The sequence below is a fragment of the Eulemur rufifrons genome, chromosome 9 (genome assembly GCF_041146395.1).
Source record: "Eulemur rufifrons isolate Redbay chromosome 9, OSU_ERuf_1, whole genome shotgun sequence".
Taxonomy (NCBI): Eukaryota; Metazoa; Chordata; class Mammalia; order Primates; family Lemuridae; genus Eulemur; species Eulemur rufifrons.
In genome coordinates, this window is record NC_090991.1 from 39,642,200 (window position 1) to 39,664,955 (window position 22,756).

Consider the following 22,756-nt stretch of genomic DNA (forward strand, 5'->3'; position numbering starts at 1 on the left):
ACATCACAGAACACAAGACGTGTTGCTCTAACTTCCCTTCTAGAATCATCTGTGCAGTGCTCCCCCATCCACCCAACACCAACCAAAGACAAACGGAGCCAGAAGCCTTTTTTTTTCACATTTAATCAAAGGAAAAGAAAGAAAACCAGTCAGAGAGAAAACTTGAGATTTGAATGGCTGAGGGAAGGGAAGGGCTGGGATGGAATGTGGACAGTGGGCGGCTGGGTGCTCATTCTCCTGAGTCCCCCAAATACAGGCATTCACAATGGGAGGAGGGAGGACAGAGTCACAGAGCTGACACCGTGGGCACACAAACCTGTTCCACCCCATGCCTGGCAGAGATGGTGGTCACTGGGTCAGGGGGCTTCAGAAGGTAACCAAGGGGCTGGGGTGGCTGCAACAGCAGATCCTTCCCGGCCTCTACTCCCAAGTCCCCCAGGGATGGTGGGAACTGGCAAGTGACCCCATGGCCTCAGGTCAGCTGGAAAACACCCTATTTTCTACCCTCTTCCAGTCCCCTTAGGCAGAGGGTGAGGTAACTCGAGGGAGGGCTGAATTGAGGATGAAAAGGACACCAACTAAAGGGGAAAGAAGAGCACGAGGGTGACTGCATAGCGTGCGCAGAGCTACACAGATGCGACAGGTGCAGGCTTGACCTTTACATCTCGTGTATCTCCTATGCAAATGTAAATGAGAGTCCTAATATAATAAATATATTTCTAATATTTGTAATAAATATTCTGTTTATTCTCCCTCCCCTCCCCTAGGAAATGGGCACACAGTGGTTCAGGGGCCAGCTTTGGCTGACACTGCAGCGAGGACTAATTAGACACTCAGAGGAACTGGGAGGCACAGGGGTTGGGGGTGGGTTGTCCCCTGGGAGGAGGAGTGGTGGCAGAGAGGGAAGCAGGTGGCAGAGAGGGAAGTGGGATGAGGATGAGATGCCTGGGGGAGTCTAGGACAGCATCCTTTTCTTAAAGGGGATTCTCCTATTTTACAAAACTGCCCTCCCCAAGGACTGGAGGGTGGCATCTAGGGTGGGGGTTACAATAAGAGCAGAAGAGACATCTGGTGGGGCAAGGCTCTGGAATCTGGGACAAAGGTTTCATAAGAAATGGGGCTGGTGGGGAACCCTCAGAAAGGGGCCACTCTCTCTCCCCTCCCCCCAAACCAAACCACACACACATACACGCACATACGTACACACACACCACACACACACACCAGTGCCAGGAACAAGACCAGGCGCCCCAGCACACGGACCCACAGGCTGTGCAGACTACAATGTGAATGGCGCCCCCCGGAGTTGTGCCTGAGGAACCTGCCAGAGGGCAACCATCCCTCCCCAAGCCCATGTTCCATGCCCTGGGGCTCTCAAGGTTCCCACTGCACTCCTCCTCAGCCTCTCCAGGCCAGCAGCCCTGATGCAAGTGTGCTACGTGGACCCAGCCCCAAAGAAGGCCAAAATGGACAAAGGTCATGGTCTGGGCACCCAAACGTGTCCCCACTGTGGGCCATGGAGAGCTGGGGGCTCTTCAGTCAGTAGTAGCAGGCTCCTCGGCGCAGGGCTCGGCCCTCCAACCCATCCCTCCCCCGGCTGACCCGCTGGCCCCTGCCAGCCTCGCCCGCAGGGAGCAGGCTGACCTGCCGGGCACATTGGGGAAGTCTGTGGAGAGACTCCGGCAGTGAGATGCTGTGGGGGAGGGAGGGACAGAGCAGCATCTGCCCCTGGGACCCTGCTCCTCTCTGAGGAAGCTGAGAGCGGCACTGCTCCCCAGCTGGGGCCACTGGCTCTCGCTTTGGCCCCTCCAGCCTTCAGGGTGGCACCAGGCTAGCACCACTGCCCAGGGCTGCCTGGCTGCCAGTGGGCCTGGCTCCCATGGGCACATGGAAACAGCCCAAGGCCTGCTCCTAGGATGCAGGGGTGAGAGGCGGGAGGAACCCAGGAATGGGGTGAGGGTGGCCAGTCCAGAGGAGAACGGGTGACCGGGGAGAGGTGTCAGGGGGCAGTGTACCTACTGACCATGTGGTCCCAAAGCAGCTTTTTTCTTCTCTGGACTGAACATTATGGAGCGGATGCTGACATACTCCTGGGCACAGCTTGGCCCTCAGGGGCGATATCTAGTGGCCGATGGACATTGGGAGTAGGCAGCACCTGGGCACAGAGGTACCCCACGAAGGCCCACCTCCCTGGCAGTGCACGTCTCTGCGATGGAGCCAGACTTAGGACCCGCTGGGAGCTGGTACCCAGGGAGAGCCGCCGGGATAGAGGCTAAGGACTGCGGCAGGGGCCACGGGTGGGGAAGGGGATGGAGTCAGGTTCTGGGTCTCAACACGAGGGGCTGAGGCCCAGCTGAACAGGCTCAGTACACCCAGCTGACAGGCACCCACTGGGGCTCCGTCCGCAGCTTCTCCATGGCTGCCTGGAGCTCGCGGAAGGTCCTCTCCAGGTTGCTGTTGACCAGGCTGAGGTCAAAGTAGTGCCCGTAGCCCCTCTGGATGCGGCTGCTCTCCTCCACAGTCCGCCTCAGGTCCGCCTCCTGCAGGGCACCGGGGACATCCCTCCAGTCAGGGGGCCCCATGGCCTGCCTCCCCTCCCCCTCCCCAAAGCCCAACCACACCCCTCCCTGCATGCCCCCAAGATGGCTCTACTGCAACTGTGGACAGATGAGGGAAGGAAGGAAATAAGTTTTAGCACGTGCCAAGCTCAGCACCAAATGCTTTGCAACCCACGCAAGTTTCACTACAGCTCTGCAAGGCTGCAAGGCAGGACGAATTAGCTCCCATTTACAACAGAGAAAACTGAGGTACAAAGAGGTCCCACAGCCAGCCAGGGGCTGAGCAGGGTCTGCCTGACTCCCAAGCCAGTGTTCCCTCCAGTCTGACTGGGCCCCTTGCCTATGCAGCACGGGAGGCTGGTACCAGGGCAACCCACAAGTGCCCACCGCAACCCCCACCCCGGCCCAGGGGAAGCTGGCTGGGCAGGGTGGGGCAGCGAACTTCACGGCTGACTTAAATAAGCCGAAGCCAGCTGTGTCCCAGCAGCTCCAGTTGGCCACATCTGTTGCCAGGGAGGAGGTGGCCAGCGTTCCCTCAGGGGGCCACGGGCAGAAGGGAGCCCAGCGCAGCAGCCTCTCCCGAGCCCCAGCGGACCTGGGGCCTGAGAGCTGCAGTACCAGGCGTGGCCAGCGGAGGGACCCCTGAGCTCAGAGCTCTGCAAAGCCCACACCTCCTGGGAAGGCGGCAGCGAGGCGCCGGTCCTGCTACCAAGCCTGCAGCCTCTCCTCCAGGCGCCGCCTGCTCCCAGTGCTAACTCACCCCTCCAGCCAGGCGTCCAGCCTCTGGCTTCCTCCCTCCCTTCATCCTCCCCTGAGCTGTAAGCACCCCCGACCCCACCTAGCCCACCTCTGGCCCACAGGTCTTCCAGGGGCCCTCTGGAAGTCCTCTGGCCAGCCCTCTGTTCCTGCAGAGTGGACGGAGCAGTGCGCCTGGATTCAGAAGCTCCTGCACCCCAGGCTAGCTGTGTCGCCGGCTCGCTCTGAGATTTTGGACACTTCACTTCCTCTCTCAGACCTCCCTTTCCACATCTATAAAGCCGGGGTCACAGTCCTCCCTCACTGATAACCTGAGTGGGCACCTCTCCCCTCACCCAACACCACCTCCTTCTCTTCATTAGCTGGGGCCATCCCCCCCGCACCCCAGGCAGCCAGCAGACCCCTCCCCCCGCACCTCAGAGCCCTCACCGTCAGCTGCTTGGTGGACACTCCACTCTCTAGGGCGGCCCGGTTCATGGCCCGCAGAGTCTCAAAGTCCGGGGCCTCGATGAACACCACGTAAGGGACAAACTCGGCTGTTCTCAGCACCTTCACGGCCTGCGGGAGGAGAAGGGGGGGTCTGGGAGTATATCCTCACATCCGCCATGGGAATTGGAGGAAGGCTATCTGGGGTGATTGGGTGGTGGGCACCTGAGAGTGGATGACAAAGGAGTGTCTGGGGCTCTGGGATGAGTCTCGGGGACGAATGGTAGCCCAGCAGCCATGAAGCAGCTGGAGGAGACTAGAGGAGGAATGGGAGACCTGGGAGGCTGAGAAAGAGGTTCCGGGTGGGCTGGGTCCCTCGCAGTAGCTGAGGGTGGAGGGGGTGCATGGGTGTGCTTGGGTGACAAGTGCCTGGAAATATATGGGGGAGCAGAGAGGATGCTGGGAAGAAGCAGGTGGGGGCGGTACCTGGGGGTTGACATCCAGCACGCACACCTTGCCGGCAGCGACCACACCCCGGATGGAGTCGATGCGTGTGCCATACAGGTTGCCCTCGTATTCACCATGTTCCAGGTAGCGCCCAGCGCGGATGTCAGCCTCCATCTCCCCCCGGGACACAAAGCTGTAACCCTGGCCCTCCCGCTCTGAGTCCTTGGGTCTCCGGGACGTGTCTAGGGTGTAGGAGGGGCCAGATGGGCACAGGCAGGTCACCTACCTCAGACACTCATGCACACGTCCTACCTGTGCTCGTCCGTTCTCACCTTGCCAGCACTGCTGCCTCCCACACCCCTGCCCTCACCCTCTCCACTGGCACACACGCAGAGACAGGAGATGTCCATGCTAGGAGGACCTGGTCCAAGCCAGTGTGCAAAGATGGGAGGCTGAGGCCCAGAAAGGGTAATGTGCAGCCCAAAGCCACACAGTAAGGGCAAAGCAGACCTGGGGCAGCACTCTTATTCCTGCCCCCAGCAGCCAGGAGCTTCCGCCACTCCTGCTGGTCCTGTCACTAAGAAGCCCTGTCTTCTATAAGGCCACACGCAGCTCATAGCCCGGTTTCACCTGAATCCCCAGTTGGACACTCATTTTTTTTCACAGCTTTTGTTATAGCAAGAGAAACATGAGAGAAGGAAAGGGAGGCCAGCCCAGCCCACTTGGCCACCCGCTGGGGGGCACCTCTCCTGAGCCTGCAGGTCCCCCACCCACCCGCAGAGGGCGCACACCCAGCACCGCGCACCCGAAGGTGCTACCTGACCTGGTGCGGGTGAAGATGCCCAGTCAGTGGACCCAACCCTGGCTCCCAGGGCAGCCCCTACTCCCTGCCGCCCACCCAGCAGTGCCCCGCAGAGCCCACTCACAGGGCACCGTGGTGCCGTAGCGATCTGGATCCCACATGATGAGCTTGTTCTTCAGGCTGCGCCGGCCCACACCCTGAGCGCCAATCAGCACCAGGGTTTTCCGGCGGAACGGGGGCATGCGGGCCACCTCCTCGTAAATGAGCAGCTCATGGCGGTCAAACTCTGGACACAGGGAGATGGCACTGCTCATCAGGCTACACGGTGGGGGCGGGCAGAGCTCTCAGGGAGGCCGAGGGTAAGAGGGCTCAGAACCAGGGGAGCAGGAAGGAGCTGGGAGGAACCGGCCAGGCCTAGGGACAAGGCTGGTGAGCGTACTCACAAGTCATTGGAGGGGGGGGGATGCAGTGTTAGAAGAGGACAGGGGAGAGGGGACTCTAAGACTCACCTGCATTCTTGGTGGTCAAATACATCATTCTCTTCTTTTTCTTTCCTGAAAGGCTGCCGCATAGGGTCCCTAGCCATAGTGAGATGGGTGAATGAGGCAGGCAGGGCCCTGCCAGATCCCAGATTGGAGTCTGGGGTGGGGGGACCTCCTACCTGAGGTCGGTGTCAGCTCCAGGTCCCGCTTGACAAATGCTTTCCGCTTCTCCTCCAGCAGCTGGCTGGGGATGAGCCCGGCACTGCCCCCTTCTACGTGGCATGCCTGAAATGGGCACGAGACGAAGACCTGCCTGAGCCAGAGGACCTCTCCCCACACCCTCGCCTCCCCCACACACGGTACCTGGAGAGGCTGCAGGGCGCCCAGGGCTCACCTGCCACCAGTTGGCGTCGTCCTGGTTTACAATCTGGAGCAAGTCCCCAGCGTTGAAGCGCAGACCCGCTTCCTTGCAGGGGATGAGGCTGTCTCTGACCGGGTCATAGTCAAAATGACATTTCACAAATACCTGGGCCCAGGAATCGGAGACGGGTCAAGGGAAGGGGGAAGGGAAAGCTCCCGAGGGTGGCAGTGGGGGGTGTCACACAGTCCACCCCCTGCCCCCTCCCCTCATAAAGACGCAAGAGGTGCTGGCACTGCCTCCCCACCAGAAGAGTGATGCCACCAGGCCCGCCTGGCCCACCTCCCTGGTACCAGCCACCCTTCGCATCTAGAACTAAGGGGACTAGATTGAGGGGTGGTGAAACTGCGCAGGGCTGGGATGGGCCTCAGGACCAAGCAGGCGGGATCAGTGGGTAGTGGACAAGACCTTGGCATCTAAACCCAGAGCCCTCCCTCCACCCACCTCCTCCCTTTGGAGGGGTCTCTAGTAGAGGGCGAGAGAACCAATAGGAAAGATAGGCAGAGCAGACCTACACAATCCACCAACCAGGAGGCAGCTGTCTGGGGCACGTGACAAGCCCCATCCTGAGCATGCGCACCTGCACATGTGCGCAAAGACCACTGCACACAATACAGGTGTTCACTGGTACACGCTCGGGCCAAGGATGCGTACACAATTTTTGCACATGCACATGAGTGCCTCAGCATAATGCGGGTAAATGCATGAGCCTGTGCACGTGCATCACACATAGAGGCCTAAACTGGCCTGTACTCAGCTGCCCCCAGCCTTCAGGTCCCACTCCCCATCTCGCCTGGAGCAAACCCGCTGGAAAGGAGGGGCTCCATGAGACCCGCCACCCCAGCAGCTAGGAGGCTCAGCCATCCCTTGGGCCTTGAGCTGGGTGAGGGACTGGGCGGAGGGGCCCACCTGGCGGGGCAGATGGGGCTCCTGGTAGCTGGGCAGGATCTTGAGGATGACGCTGCCGCTGGCGCTGCGCAGGAGCTCCTGCAGCGCGCGGGGGTCGCTGCCCACCGGCTGCCCGTTCACCTCCTTGATGATGTCACCCACGTGCAGCAGGCCTTGCTGAGCCACCATGCCCCCGTGCAGAATTCGCGCGATCACCAACTCACCGCCCTCCACGCGGAACGTCACACCCTGGAGGACCGAGGGCGTGCATGATGGGGTCCCAGCTGCTCCAAGTCAGAATCTTAAAATAGATCCCCTAATAGCCCCTCCATTCCTGTCCCCACCCGCCCTCACAAAGTCTTTTTCCATCCTTCTGCCCAAATTCTTCTCTTATAGGAAGCGCTAATTGGGGAAAATGGGCAGCCGGAAAGGGTCCTGACACTTGTATGTGCACAGCTGCGTGCACAGTGTCTGGTCTCCTCGGTCTGCACAAGCTCTGCGGGGGACAAAGCTGAGTCCATCTTCGCCCTCTCCTGATCTTTTTTTTTTTTTTTTGTCCTCTACTGGTTACTCTCAATTCCCACCCTCTGACCCCACCTCTGACCCCGCCCAGCACCCTCACCAGATGCTCTCCAGCTGTCTTGCGGATGCCCACCATGCGCACCGCATCAGGAGGTACCGGCTGGTTGCTGAATGTGGGGTCCAGGCCAGGGCTGGGAGGTGGTGTCTCATAGGTCTTTGAGGCCACAGAGTCGTGCGTCTCCAGAAGGGACTGGGGAGGTGGTGGGATGAGGAGGGACAATGGGGCAGTCCCCTGTGGTCCCTTCCCATCGCGGCTCCCAACTTCCCGCCCGCTCCTCCCACAGCGGCACGTCCCAGGCGCCAACCCCACCCCCTTCTGCTCTCCCACCCCAGCCCCAGCAGCCAGGAACCTGGAAGTGGGGCTCCTGGAGGATGCGGGCCAGCTCCGCGGCTGTGCTGCTCTGCTCCGCCAGCTGCGCCAGGTCCCGCAGGATCTCCTGCACCAGCTCCAGGTTGTTGTCTCGGACAGCTTCCAGCTTCGTCTCCTCCAGCCTTTCGTGGGCCTGGGGGTGGAGGCAGGAGAGGTGAGGCTGGGCTCTTCCCCAGAAGGCCTGGGATCCCAAACAGTGCCCCCTTGTCAGCTCCCAGGCATTTCCCCACCCCACCCCGAGCGCCTTCACAGCTCCAGCCCCCAGTCCTGACTTTAGAGCCCGCCACAGCATTGCTCCTCACTCACACACAAGCACACTCACACGAGTGCATGCAATTCTCTGCTTTCTCTTTTCTTCCCCCAAATGATGATTAAGACCCAGTTTAAGGAAAGGAGAATCCACAAGACAAACCTTCATTTCCATCCCCCTGCCACAAAGGGTCATCAAAAATTATCAAACTGTCCCTAGCCCCCAGGACCTTATACACATCATGGTTCAAGGACAGCTTCTTTTACCCCACATCATGGTTAGGTGTGGCCTTGGAGACCCTGTAGCCTAGGATGAGGAAGTCAGGAAGGTGGAGTAACTTTCCTGAGGTCACTGGGACTTGAACCTGGGTCTCCAGGTCCTCAATCCAGTGTTCCCAGCAAGTGAGGGGACAAAAAATCAGTACATGGTGCCAGGAGAGGGCCCTGCACCTACTTGTTGCTCTACTGGCTCTGGGCTCCATGACAAGGTGCTCTGAAAATGGAAAAGGAAGCCTTCACCAGTGACAGCCCAGTGAGGAGCATTATGTTAGGTGGGTTGGAAAGAAAGGAGTTTCATTTCAAGAATATATATGAAGACTTTTTTCCCCCTCTGAATCATTTGAAAGATAGTTGCAAACAATACAAGCCACTTCATCTCAAAGTATTTCAGCATGTATCTCCTAAGAACAAAGACACTCTGCTGCATAAACACAATACCATTATCCTATGCAAGAAATTTAACATTGATATATTGATACGATATTATTTGACAGCCCATATTTTTGGAAAAAATATCCATTATAGTTCTATTTTTTCCGATCCAAGATCTAATCAATGATCATATATTGCATTTGGTTGTCATATCTTTTTATTCTCCTTTAATTTAGAACAGACCCCAATAACTTTTAGACGTTCAGGATATTTTTAGATTTATCTGATTGTTTCCTCATGATTAGACTTAAGTTAATTGTTTTGGCAAGAGTTCTACATAGGTGATCTTGTGTTTTTCCCATCCTTTGAGACCATGTGACAATCCTGTTCCCCAATAATCCTTCACCAATGGATTTAGCATCTATGTATGACCCTTGCCCAAATCAATTATTATTAATTATTAAAGACTGCAAAATAGTGACTATCATCCCTTCTACAGTTATTAGGTGGCATTCTACTATAACAAAGAGCTTTTCTTTTCTTCCTCCCACACTGCCTACCTCCCTCTCTCTCTCCCTCTCTCTTGGTATCTCTGTGGATTTTTGTTTACTCAATGTGTTCTAATCCATTACTGTCACTATCTTCGTTGGCTCAATTTATCCCAAATTTGTCCAGTGGGTGTCCCCTTCACACGTGTGTCCTGTTGACATTTTCCCATCAGTTCTTAGGAACCTCCCTCATTCTGGCACAGGCTCATCTGACACTTTCCCCACTTCAGGTGTGGAATCAGCAATTTCTCCATGCAACTCAGACTCCTTTTGGCAGGGAATGGTATTTAGAAACCAAGATCTGAGCACTCAGTACTCATTGCTTCTGATGTGTCATTTCTTTAGTAGACATTCGTCAATACTGATAGCTCCAATTAACGTCAAACTCTACAGGATTTTCCCTATCTTCCCTCATTCCATATTTGTATCTCTCTTCTCCTTCAGTGGAATTTATTTTCCCATAACATCAACATATTTATTTATTTGTTCTGTCCTTTAATATTCAAAAAAGTATCAGAATTGCTATACTACTGCTACTCCCTATCACAAAACTACTCCAGAAAAAAATCAAGATGTATCTGCAATTCTCTTTGTTCTCAGAATATTGAGGTATAATAGAACTTACAGCATTAATGGAAATGTCCTGTAGCTCTTCTGTCCAATATGGTAGCCACTGGCCACATGCGGGTATTGAAATGTGGCAAGTATTTTATTTAAGTGTTTTAGTTTAAGTATTGCCTTAGTCCATTTTTGCTACTATAACAAAATACTGAGACTGGATAATTTATAAATAATAAAAATTTATTTCTCACAGCTCTGGAAGCTGGGAAGTCCACAATCAAGGCACTGGCATTCGGTGTCTGGTAAGGGCCTTCTTGCTGTGTCCTCACATGGCAGAAGGTGGGTGGGTAAAAAGGGCCTACCTGGTTCCCTCCAGCCCTTTCATAAGGTCACTAATGCCATTCATGAGAGCTCCATCCTTATGAATCAATCACTGTCTAAAGGCTCCACCTCTTAATGCTGTTGCATTAGCAATTAAGTTTCAGCATGAATTTTGGAAGGGATACAAACATTCAAACCATAGCAATTATTTTCATTTCAACTTAAGTATTTAAATAAATACCCATATGTGGCCAGTGGTTACTGTATTAAATAGCACAGGCTTAGAATATATCCCACATAGGTTGTATAGGCAGAGAATTGTGGGCAAAAGTTACTTGAATTAATTCCTCTTCTGTACGATTATGCTAACAATTTGACATACAAATAGAGTCACTTATCTGTCCTTAATTTTAGGATTTTTAAAATTCTTTTTAATTTAATCTTTTTTTTAATATGTACATTTTCACGGTTCACATTTCAACTCTGTATACAAAGTAAACACAAAGTATCAATTCCATCCTCATTGCTTATACCTCACTCACATCCATATCCTACAGGTTAATCCTTTTTGTTAGTTTCCAATTTATCCTACCAGTTTCTTTACACAAAAATAAATATTTCCCTTTCTTTCTTATATCAAAGTTAGAACACTGTATATACTCTTTGATACCCTGGGGCTTTTGTTTGTTTAATTGATTAGGTTTACTGTCTGGCTTTTTACTTACCAGTATGCCCTGGAAATCACTCCATGCAGATCTTCCTCTATTATTATTTTTTTTAATTACTGCATTTGACTTCATTGCTTACTGGAGTCCTGTAATTTATTCATCCAGTCTCCAATGTTTCTAACATTTTGCTATTGCAAATAATGCTGCAGTGAATAGGCTTGGCATAGTGTTCTATATCTGTGGAGAAGATCTTCCATGTAAACTCCTAGAAGTCTTGCTGGGTCAAGCAGTAAACATATAAATATAAAATAAACATAGGCCGGGCGCGGTGGCTCACGCCTGTAATCCTAGCACTCTGGGAGGCCGAGGTGGGTGGATCGCTTGAGGTCAGGAGTTCGAGACCAGCCTGAGCAAGAGCGAGACCCCGTCTCTACTAAAAATAGAAAGACATTATATGGACACCTAAAAATCTATATAGAAAAAATTAGCCGGGCATAGTGGCGCATGCCTGTAGTCCCAGCTACTCGGGAGGCTGAGGCAGTAGGATCGCTTAAGCCCAGGAGTTTGAGGTTGCTGTGAGCTAAGCTGACGCCACGGCACTCACTCTAGCCTGGGCAACAAAGTGAGACTCTGTCTCAACAAAAAAAAAAAAAAAAAAAAAAAAAAGAAAGACATTATATGGACAACTAAAAAAAATCTATATGGAAAAAATTAGCCGGGCATAGTGGCGCATGCCTGTAGTCCCAGCTACTCGGGAGGCTGAGGCAGTAGGATCGCTTAAGCCGAGGAGTCTGAGGTTGCTGTGAGCTAAGCTGATGCCACGGCACTCACTCTAGCCTGGGCAACAAAGTGAGACTCTGTCTCAAAAAAATAAATAAATAAATAAAAATAAAATAAAATAAAATAAACATAAGTAATTTTCTTAGATATTGACAAATTCCCCTCCATGGGGCTTGGGCCAATTGTCCTCCCACCAGCACTGTCTGAGAGATTTTCTCAAAGCTCACCACCAGAGTGTTGATCAAACCTCTGAATATCTGCCAATCACATGGATGAGAAATGATCTCTCAGTGGGGCTTAATTTGCATTTTGCTTATTATGAGTGAAGCCAAGCATCTCTTCATATGTTTAAGGGCCATCTGCATATCTTTTTCTGTGAACTATCTGTTCATGTGTTTTGGCAATTTTTCTATCAGGTCTCAGATTTTTTCTTTTTCCTATTTTAAGAATGTGTTTTCTCTATTTGGGGAAGATTAGCCCTTTATTTGTGATATCTCTTGCAAATCATTTCCCCCCAGTTTGTTATTTGTCTTTTGATTCTGCTTATGGTATTTTTGCCATGCAAAAAAAAAATTGTAGTGTGGTTGTATTTATTAAGCTTTCATGCATCTGAATTTTGAGGCATAGTTTTTTAAAAAGGTGGGGGTGCTTTCCCCAGATACAGATCCATGTTTTCTTCTAGGACAAGTGTGGTTTATATTTTCACATTTAGATCTCTGATCTGCTTGGAGTTCATTGTGATATATGGTGTGAGGTATGGATGCACTTTGATGTCTTTCAAAATGGCTATCTGGATGTCTCAATACCATTATTAAAAATTCATTATAAAATTGTTTGATTTTTTTTAGGTGTGAGAATGGTGGTGTGATTATTTTTTTAAAAGAACCCTTATCTTTTGATATACACACTGAAATACAGATAAAAGTATATTATGTATGAGATTTGCTTCAAAATAATTCAGGAAAGAGGGAAGTGGGTGGAGATACGGATGAAACAAGATTCTTCACGAGTTGCTAAATGTCGAAGTGGGGTGATGGATGATGGGGGTTCGGGATATGGTTTTGAAATTTTCCATAATAGAAAGTTTTTTAAGCCCATGAGATAGGGAGATTTTAATGACATCTCATAGGAATACTATGAGGATTTGCTGAGACAGACACAGTGGCTGGCACACAGCAGGTGCTCAGTAAAGGTTAGATGCTTTCTGCCTCTGCTCCCCTAAACAGGCCTGGGCAACAGCATGGCCCCACAGTCACCCAAACCATCCTCTGCCAGGTGGCCAGCATTTTGGACTGACTCCCGCAGCCTGGCTGGGCAGAGTGTTCCTACTGGAGGAAGCAGATAACTAAAGGGGCAAGGAGTAGCACTTGGGGACAGGGACGTGATCCTAGTCACTTAGTTCAGCACAGCCCACAGACCCCTCAGTGAGAGATGGAGATGCCCCTGGCTCTGTGTCACCACTGTGCCTAGGATAATGCTGGGAATTGAAACCCCAACAACTGAGTTTCAAGAATGAACAAAGGCACTCAGGCAGCGACAGTCTCACCACGGCAACCCTAGTGGTGCTCCTTCAGGTTAACAGGAGCCAGCTCTGGCCCAGCTGTCCCATCGTGAGCATTAGAGAAGTTGCTCATTTTGGCCTCAGCACCTTGTGTGCTATGGGTGGGTGGAGGACAAGTTTCCCCAGGAGACTTGCTTGATCAAGGGGTCGCCAGGGAGCCTCCTAAGCCACTAACCTCCCATCTTTGACTTAATGGCACCCCCTCCCCCACCCAGGCCTGATCTATCCCTCCTCCTGTGGCCACCCCAGGGCACTTTATACCTGCAGATGTAAAAGCACAGCTCTCCAAGCTTAACCGGCACAGCCCAGAGGAAGCTTTAAACATTTAATCATTCAAATACAAAACAAATGCCTCAGCAGGCTGACCTAAACAGCTGAGGGACCAGCATGATCACAATTTGCAACACACTTTTTGGGACTTTGGAAACTCAGAACTGGATTAATCATAATCCTTGGTTTATGATATGTGCTCATGATTGGTTTGCACATGGCTTCTTTGTAGTTAGTTAGTATTAGACATTTTTATGGATATAACAAAGATCTAAGAACCCAACACCCAAACCAAAAACAAGCCTTTTGACAACGTCCAACATCTAACCACATGCCCCACCCACCCATCCCCTCCCAGAAAGCCCCATCTTGGTTCCCTGTATTCATTGTCCCCAGCTTCCTGTTTAAAGAGCTTTAATATATCTATATGTGTTCTACACAGTCCTAAAACGGATATGGTTACTTCTACCTTTACAAAAAGGTAATCATGGTTTTATTTATACATTATTATATTAAATATTAATTATATAATATATTATTAAATATTATTATATGCAATACATTGTTATATGTTATATATTACTAAATATTATTAATATATAATATACTATTATATATTTATATATTCTTCAGTGCAGCCTGATTTTTTTCACTTAATATTATTAACTGAAAAATTATTTTACTTACTACTTTTTCACTTACTATTATTTTGCTAAGATTTATACTTGTTTTTCATATCAAGTGGTAAATGCAGTATTAGAGGCTCCAGGCCCCAGAACCAGAACCGTGACTTGAATTTCTGCAGCAACCATTTGTCTCATTCTGCCCTGAAAATCATCCTCAGCAAAGCAGGGGCTCAAGCTCATGACAGACCAGAAGCATGGGCCAGGGACACACCGGTTCATGGTGGGCCAGCGCTCCCACCCAGCTCTGCCAGCTCCCGATTCAGGGCCACACAGCCATCTCTTTGAAGAGCTTTTCCCTCCGCCCTCCCACTCCAACCCCTCTGACTGTGGCAGAAGGAATTCTCATTTGAAGCCCAGGCTCATAATTAAATAGTTCAGAAACTAAAAGGCATCCCAGCGAGGGGTGTGCCAGAAGGTAAAGGAATTCTTCAATCTGAGTTTGACAAATGTGACTTGCTCTGGCCAATGGGGTTTAGCAAATGTGATGCAAACAGAGGCCTGGAAAGTGCTTGTAATTTGGGACTTATCCCCCCTTGCTGGTGAGAACACCTCATGAAGAAGCCTGGGCCACCCTCCCAGAGGAGAAGACCATGTGGAGAGAGGGGTCTGGCCACTACAGCCATTGCAGCCTTCCCGGCTGAGACACCGGACACGTGAGCACGGCCATCCTAGACCACCCAGCCCCAGCTGAGCAAGCTCAGACCAGACAACCAGCCAACCAGCAGCCAGAAGCAGAAGAGCCAAAGCACGGTTGTTTTAAACCACTACATGGTAGGTGGGCAGTTATGCAGCAAGAGCTAACTAATACGCTGGGCTCCCTGCTGCTGTATCCTTTGCCTGTCATGCACCCTTGTCAGAGTCCCCATCTTAGTGACCTCGCTGGACCCTTATTCTTCTAGGGTCCTGTCTTGCTTTGCCAGCTTTCCCATCCCCGCCTCCTCATAAGACTAGAGTCCTCCCTGGGAATTGCAGTCCATTGCTAAGACTATATTATAATGACTCTTTTGGGCTTAAAATAAACTCATAACCTCCACCTAGCCTCACCATGACTCTGAGAGATCAATATCATTCTCCCCACTTCTCAGAAGAAATAACTGAAGCTCAGAGAGGTTGACAGACATGCCAAAGTCACACAGCCAGTCAGTGAATCTTCTGACTCCAGACCCTGTGTTCTTAGATCTCACTCCCACATGAATTAGTTCACACACTGCATTCATTTGTCTCCCAGCTGGCAGATGTCCTCACTGGTAACAATTTTTCAGAATTTCTCAATGTCACCTGCCTTGGATTCCTCACCTTGGCCTTGCCTGCTGTGAAAACACCTGATCCACATCAGCCCTCCCAGATGCCAGCCACCTGCCAGGGCTGCCACCTGCTGTCTGCAGCCAACCACCTGGATTTATGATCTCCCTGCCAGATTTGACTTTTCTCCAGAGCCTTTAACTCTCCAGGTTTGTCCCCTCAGGCTCTGCACCCCCCCTGATTCCAGATCTGCCCAGCCTGGCCCCTCCTGCACTGTCTGCCACATCCCCAAAGAAGAGAGTCAAGGTCAGCTCCGCAAGGGTAAGGGCATGAGGCCAACAGCTACAACCTGCCGTTACAACCCGGTTCCTTTCCTGTGGTTTTTTGCACCTCTTCACCAGGAGAACCAAGTTTTTGCAGCTGGATTTTTTATCAAAATGCTGTGTCTATTAGGTTAGATATCTTAGAAATCTATGTATGTATAATAACTAAAATCGGTGAGAAGGAAGAAGTAGGTCCCCTTGTCCAACATTCTCTATGTTTGAAACATCCTTAATTACTTGTTTTTGGTTTTACATATATATATTTTTAGAGATAGTGTCTTGCTATGTTGCCCAGGCTGGACTCAAACTCCTGGGCTCAAGCAGTCCTCCCGCCTCAGCCTCCTGAGTAGCTGGGACTATGGACGCACTTACTTTATTTTTAATAAAGGAGTAAAATCCTCAATCACTGAATGAAAAGCAACCTACCTTTCTCCAGTCTCCTCCCATCTGCTCAGCTTTCTCTTCCCCAGAAATTCCTGCTGTTAACCCTGTCAGACTTTTCATCTTGCCTTGTCAACAGCTCCGCAAGTCTTCAACTATCCCACAGATGATAAGTGACCAGGCTGTGTCCCCAGGACAAGTGTCCCCTGTGGCTGCTCCCTCCCTCCAGTGGGACCTGGTCCTCCTCCACGTCCACACTCCATGCCAGGGCTGGCCACAGCCATCCTGTGACACAGAGTCCCCGCCCTGTAGAAAACCCACCTGGTACAATCTGGCTGTACCACCTTCTCCCTCCCCAACTTCACTGTCATTGCTGACTTCCTGGTCACTCCCACCACAACTCACAGAAGACCCTGGGGACTGCCTTAGCCTTCTCCCTGCCTACCATAGCCCCAGATACCAATGCCACCATCACACCACTGCTTAAAAACCACAGAGGCTCCTCGGTGCTCATAGGAGGACACCCAGACCTTGCCAGCCTCTGCCCAGCTCACACTCCTCACCTCATACCTGAAGCTCTGGCCTCAAACCAGCACTTATAGCCCCTGCACACTTCTCTTTCTCACCTCTGCTTCTGCTCCAGCTCTGCCTGTAGCCCAGAATGCCCTCCCCTTCCTCCTCATCCTTCCATACTCAGCTCAAGTGGCCCTTCCTCCAGGAAGCCTTCCCTGCCCACGCTGGGCTGGGTTAGGCACCTGCTCCCAAAATGCCTGATGTATCTGCTTCTATCACTGCCATTACCAAATTGTCTTATCATTTTCTCTTTCTGTGAGTCTCTCCCTCACCTGACATGTGGCAGGTGACCTTAAAAAGACATCTGCACAAAACACTCAAAGGCAGAGGGACAGGCGGGATGAACTCTGGAGATTCCACCGAACAGGCACGCTGGCCCCACCAATCGCACCCTCTACAAACATCTGTCCATGCACTCACCAGCCAGGTGTGGGGGCCACCCGTCTACCTGCAGCTGCTCAGGTTCATCACCTGGGCATGATGTTCTTCCACATACCCCTTCAGGGGGCCGCTTGTGCAACATCCCCCATTCTCAGGGCCCCCTGTGGCCAACACACCATCCCCTACTGTGCCTCCCCAGGCCCAGTGTCATTGTGCCCACCTCCCTGGAACACTGTACCTTGGCCAGAGATCTTACTATGGGACTTTCCATAATGCCTCGAAGGAAGATCAGGTCCAGCTCCGCAGCCCCCGTGGCATTAGGGAGGGATCCCAGGTTGTCCAGGACTTGCTGCATGGCTGGGGGAAGGGGTGGGCAGTGAGACACACAGGTAGCAGCTGGGCACGGAAGACTCAAACACACAACACCCCCCTCCCCCACTCCCACATCCTACAGAATACAGCCCCTCCCCAGCAGCATGTCCCTCCCTGCCAGCACAGGTACCCCAGGCCTAGAACGGGGGCCCTGGGGGGAGAGGGGCAGTGGAGAGAAACAGTTTCCTTGGTCTGTTCTTTCTACCTTAGGTAATGCCAGCCTGGGCAGGTGGGAGGCTCCAGGCCACAGGAAAGGACTCTGAAGTGGGGGCAGAGGAGAAAGGGAAGCAGGTGTCAGGTTCCAAGTTCTGCCCTGCACCAGAGAACCACAGGCTCCTCATTCAAACCTCTAGATGGGCTGAAGCCCCAGTACTCCGCCACATGCACCTGGCAGGCTCAAGGATGAGAGAGACACCTTGGAGCATGTCCTTGAGTGCAAGCCCAGAGTCAAGCAGGCCCACACAGGAGGCAGGCTTTGTGCAGCATCTAGTCCAAGCCACACCACTAATTCAGGGTGATGTTGCACAAGTCACTGTCACTCACTGGCCTCAGTCTTTCCATCCTGTAAAATGGGTGGGTTGGACTAGATGATATCTCTAGATCCTTCAGCTCTGACATATAGTGATCTATGATCGTTGAGAAATTAATAAGGATGACAGGAACCGAAGCTGAGGCCCAGAATGTTGGCAGGAACTGGGGAAACAGGCGCCAGGAGCCTAGGATGGCTGTGGGCACCCAAGGGCAGAGGTCAGACCAAGTTGTCCCAGGGATCAGCAAACTCTCAGCCTGGGACGGGACATAACCAAAGACATGAGAACACCTGAACCTGGGCCACGGCAATGGCACCGAGGTCTGCGGTAGGGGTTGCCTTCACTCACTGGCAGAGGTGGGAGCTCCAGGCTGTGGCAGGTTCTGGGGGAAGGAAGGAAGAAGCAGAGTGTGCCCAGCTGGGGGCAGAGATGGGCAAGAGGTATCATTACTCTGCCACCCTGCCACCCACACCTACATCTACATAACAGCACCCAAACTATGAAGGAGGGGGGTAGACACACTCCCTGGCACCTCTCAACACTCTTGTCAGTGCTCCCCTCCTCCGGAAGGAATGGGGGTGGGGGGGAGGGGCACCGAAACTCCAGCTGGCAGAGAGGGTTCAGGGACTCCTGGACTCCCATCTCCTTCCCGCTCCTCTCCCCGCCTTCTCCAGAAACATCTAAGCCTGCCCTCCAGATCCCTCCTGCCCAGGCCTGGGCTTGGCATTGGTCAGAGACCTGAAAAGCCCTCAGTGGTCTCTGAAAAAGGCCAGGGTAGGGCCCATTCCCACTCTGCCGGGGTATGCTGGGATTCAGCCTCCGCAGCCTGCCAGTTATGGGGATTGGACTGAGCCAGGGAAGTTGGTGCCCTCTGTCCAGGCCAGCTCTCCTGGAGGGCCGCGCCCCTAGATCCCTCTGGCTCCTGGGGGCCCGCTCCTAGGGCACCCTCCCCAAATGCCCCAAACCGCACAAGAGGAGGGTAGGTTAGGGGCCAGCTTCCTCCGCCCCCGCCCCGCTCGCCCTTCCCTACCTTCCCTCCGGAGCTCCGCCTCCTCAGAGGAGCCCAGGGATATGCCCTCCAAGGAGGCCCCGCTGCCTGGGCTGCCCGCCATGGCACCCCAGCCCCAGGAGTAGCCCGCACGCCGCTGTCTGCCGCCTCCCCAGCCAGACCGGGACCGCGCTGGAGAAGGCGGGCCTCGGGGAACGCCCTCTGCAGTGTCAGCCAATAGCAAGGCTCAGCCGCCGTGGCCGCCCTGCTGATTGGCCAAGACCCCGACTGGCGCTGCCGCGTGGGGAGGCGGCTGTAACAGGGGTGGGAGAAGGGCGGTGGGAAAGAGAGTTCTCATCCTACAGATGGCCCGATCCCCAGATCCCCAGGGTCTTAGTACCCGTGGGGGTGGGGAGAGGCTGCTAAGAGGTGTAGGGGGTGGGCGTAAGCGTGAAGCACCCTTCACGACTGGTGCGGCGCCCAGAGACGATCCCCTCACAGCTGGCTGCAGGAAACCCGGTGGACAGGGGGTCTTGGCCCCATCTTGTTCCTGTCCCCCTTTTTTCTGGAAGTCCTTCGTCTAATACACCCCATGCCACCGCCTCCTCGTGCCCTCTGACCTCTGCTCTCTGTCCCCTCTCCAGGCCCTATTTCCTTTCAATGACCCCTTCAGTCAAACGTAGTCCCCAAGAACGACTCTGTCCTCCACCAGGAGGTCGTAGCACCACAGTGACTTGGTGCAAACATCTCAAGCCCCAAATGCCTCCCCGCACCTGCCCGCCAGCTCTCCACAGGGGGAGGCGGGGTACACGGGAGAGGTGGCATCACTGTGGGCAGGTGAGGGTTCCCAAGCACTTCTGGCCCCGCACCTCAGCAGCAGCCTCTCTCCCGCGCCCCATCTCCCATTAGCTTTGGCCAAGGGGGTGATGCCCAGAAGGCAAGTCAGGTACCTTGGAACTGGGGAAAGGAAATGTGAGGGCACATTTATGCAGCAGGGAAAAGAGAAAGGGTAGGCAGGAGGGAAGGACTTGGCATCAGCCCAGTGCCCCCATTTCTCACAGACCCTGTACCCAAGAGGCCACCACAAGGGTGCTGCAGCCACCAGTCAGCCATTCCTTGAGGAGTGGCACCAGGTTGCATTGCACCCCTGGTTGCCATGGCATCGGGATTACACACCAGGACAGTAACCCAGGGATGCGAGAGAGATTTAAAGGGACAGCTGTACCTGAAAGCAGCTGCCCCTACCCCTGCTATCCCAGCCTTGATTCAGGGGAAAAGGCTGCAGGTCAGGAGACACCAGGGACAAGATAAACTCTCAGCAGCCTGAACAAGAGTGAGACCCTGTCTCTACTAAAAAAAAAAAAAAAAAAAAAATAGAAAAATGTGCTGAGCATGATAGCACACACCTGTAGTCCCAGATACTCAGGAGGCTGAGGTTGCTTGAGCCTAGGAGTTTGAGGTTGCAGTGAGCTACGATGACGCCACTGCACTCTACCCAGGGCAACAGAGCAAGACTCTGTCTCCAAAAAAAAAACCAAAACATGATAAACTCTCAGCCCCTGTCATTACCCACATATCTCCCAACCCACCCCAACCCTCAGGGAAAGGCCCCTCACTTTACTCAAAGTATAGTTGGGTCTCTCTGCTAGAGGAATTCACCCACACCATTGCCCTCCCTCCAAATGACCATGCTGAGCCAGCAACCTGGGTGAAGGGTGGGAGAAGGACCTCGCTGGCTTCATCTTCTGCAGAGTCCAAAGCAGGGATCTCCCAGGGAAGGAGGGGAGGGGGAGCCTGACCTCAGAGGCAGGGGCTGCTGTCTCTCTGTCAGTCCTGTGGAAAGTGTAGTGACCACCAGATGATAAGGGGCAGAACCCGCCATGAGATTTCTGAGGCTGAGAGCTAGTACAGCCTTGCGTGGGGCCGAGGCTGTGTGAGGGAAGAGAAGCACTTTGTACTTCTTCCTTTGGATATGGGAAGCCAGAAGCAGCCTGTGGCACAACAGCACGGGGGGGGGGGGGGGGGGGGGGAGGGGGGGGCGGGGAGCAGGAGCCCCAGGAGTCCTTTGGGGAAGCAGGCCCCCCACCCACACCCCAAGGCTCCACTCCCTGCCTTGTCTGCCTCAGCCACGACTTGCCCCTAGCAAGTGGCCTGCAGCAGGGAAGCCAAATTGCTGGGCCTGCTCCTCCCTCTCCACCCCCAGCCAGGCACTATTAATGGGTTTACTGTGCAGCCCAGATTGAGAGGCCTTTAAGCACAGGCTCAGGGATGAGTTTAATTAACCCCTAAGCAGCTTACAGTGGGGCCTGGCAGGCTGGACAGGAGATAGAGGGCCTGAGCCCTCCCATGCTGCAGAAGCTGGGGGACACTGGCACAGTCCCTCCACGGCCTGGAGAAGAGGCCTTTCCTCAGGGACAAGGGTGTCACAGTTTAGGCTCTGGCTCACTCACAACAGCCTTCACTTTCTCAGACTTTCTCAGAGGAGAGAGACAGGGGAGTCATTCTGATCAAACTGGGGGGGGGGGTGCTGTGCTGTAACCTCTTGCAGAGGCAGCAGCAGGGCTAGAGCAAGGGAAGGAGCTGCATGGGAGGGAGGCACCCGGGCAGGGGGCAGCTCAGACAACTCAAAGCAAAACCATAGCAGTGCACAGCTGCTAGGGCCCTTCGAGAGCCTCTAGCACAGCGAACTTAACCTGGTGGGTCCCTGAACACACTTAAGGGGGCCCATGAGCCCCTGGAATGGAATGCAGATTTTGTGCATGGAAGCACATGTCCACGATGAGGGCCCACAGCTTCCATCAGATTCTCAGAGATCCAAGATCCATAATAGTTAAAAACACCAACCTTGTGCCATCACCTCATCTTGGGGGAAACTTAGGTCCTCCACAGGAGGTGACCAACTCAAGGCCAGGGTTAATGCCAAACAAAAGGTCAGCAACAGCAGCAGCAGCAGCATAATAATTGTGACTATTCCTAACAGTGATGAGCTTTCCCCTGTCACAGCCTTTGAATCTCTTTCCAGAAGAGGAAATACAAGCTCCAAGAGGTTAAGCAGCTTGCTCCTGAGGCTTCTCTAGCTTGTCTGAGTAGCCCACTCCCTTGCCCTAAAGCCTCCTACAGAGCCACATCCAGGGATCCTGACTTGGTATTCTTGCCCCTCCAGTCACAGCTTCCTGTGCCCCAGCATCCCTGGCCACCTCTAGCACATGCTGCTCTAGTGGGCACCACACTGTGACCTTCTCAGCCCCAGGCTGTGCTGCTGCACTCCCTCCCTCCCCAAGCCATCCTCCAAGGCCCACCTCCAGACCATCTCCCAGGGACACTTCCTAACCAGCCTGGCCCCATGCCATTGCCCCCAGTCCTCCACAGAGGTGAGTCGTGCTGTGCCTCCAGCCCTACCCTGGAGCAGATGTGGGTCTTTGATTCCTCCTTTGCTCTGTCCCAGCACAGGGACCTCACACACAAAGGAGATGGCCACAGAGGCTGCAGGAATCAATGGCTGGGCGGGTGGAGCAGTGGTGGGGGCAGTTTGTTTTTACCTGGAGTTGTGCAAGTGCCTGACTGCTGATCTCCACCCCTATGTCCTCACCTGGTACCCTCTGACCCCCTGAAATCAGCTGACATCCTCACTGCTTTCTTACCAGACTCGGAGTTGGTGGCGGCGACCGGCATGGTGAGGTAGGCAAGGGCTCTGAAAGGTCTCTCCTGGAGGGGGGAGAGAGGAAGATGAGAGAGTGCAAGGACAAAGGCATGGGCAAGGGAACAGAAAGGGCCCCCCTTCAGGAACAGCTGACAAGGAGAAGAGAGGCCTTGCCCACAAGCTGGGGGTGGGTGGTAACGAGACCCCAACAGTCCTGGCATGGATATTACACATCTATTTCTCTGACAAGTAGGAAACCAAGGAGGATTAAGGGGTTAATTGATTTGCCCAAGGTCACAAAG

The 22,756-nt window shown here is 53.2% G+C and overlaps 1 protein-coding gene across 3 annotated transcripts; it reads right to left on the reverse strand.

Annotated features, from left to right (window-relative positions):
* Positions 1 to 2,331: 2,331 nt before the first annotated feature.
* On the reverse strand, positions 2,332 to 22,513 carry MPP2 (MAGUK p55 scaffold protein 2). 3 transcript variants are annotated; one of them, XM_069481496.1, is made up of 14 exons: positions 22,456 to 22,495; positions 17,156 to 17,281; positions 9,722 to 9,731; positions 8,622 to 8,688; positions 7,710 to 7,862; positions 7,400 to 7,549; positions 6,799 to 7,026; positions 5,866 to 5,997; positions 5,651 to 5,756; positions 5,499 to 5,567; positions 5,114 to 5,275; positions 4,227 to 4,429; positions 3,744 to 3,872; positions 2,332 to 2,540 (listed from the first exon to the last, which is right to left on the reverse strand). In XM_069481496.1, exons 1-14 carry the CDS (start codon positions 22,484 to 22,486, stop codon positions 2,364 to 2,366), a joined length of 1,743 nt encoding a protein of 580 aa, XP_069337597.1. In that variant the 5' UTR covers positions 22,487 to 22,495; the 3' UTR covers positions 2,332 to 2,363. The 3 variants fall into 3 exon arrangements, with proteins under 3 accessions (XP_069337597.1, XP_069337600.1, XP_069337598.1); XM_069481499.1 differs by lacking the exons at positions 8,622 to 8,688; positions 9,722 to 9,731 and having other exon boundaries at positions 17,163 to 17,281; positions 22,456 to 22,513; XM_069481497.1 differs by lacking the exons at positions 8,622 to 8,688; positions 9,722 to 9,731; positions 22,456 to 22,495 and adding an exon at positions 18,857 to 18,938 and having other exon boundaries at positions 17,163 to 17,281.
* Between the last annotated feature and the right edge of the window lie 243 nt (positions 22,514 to 22,756).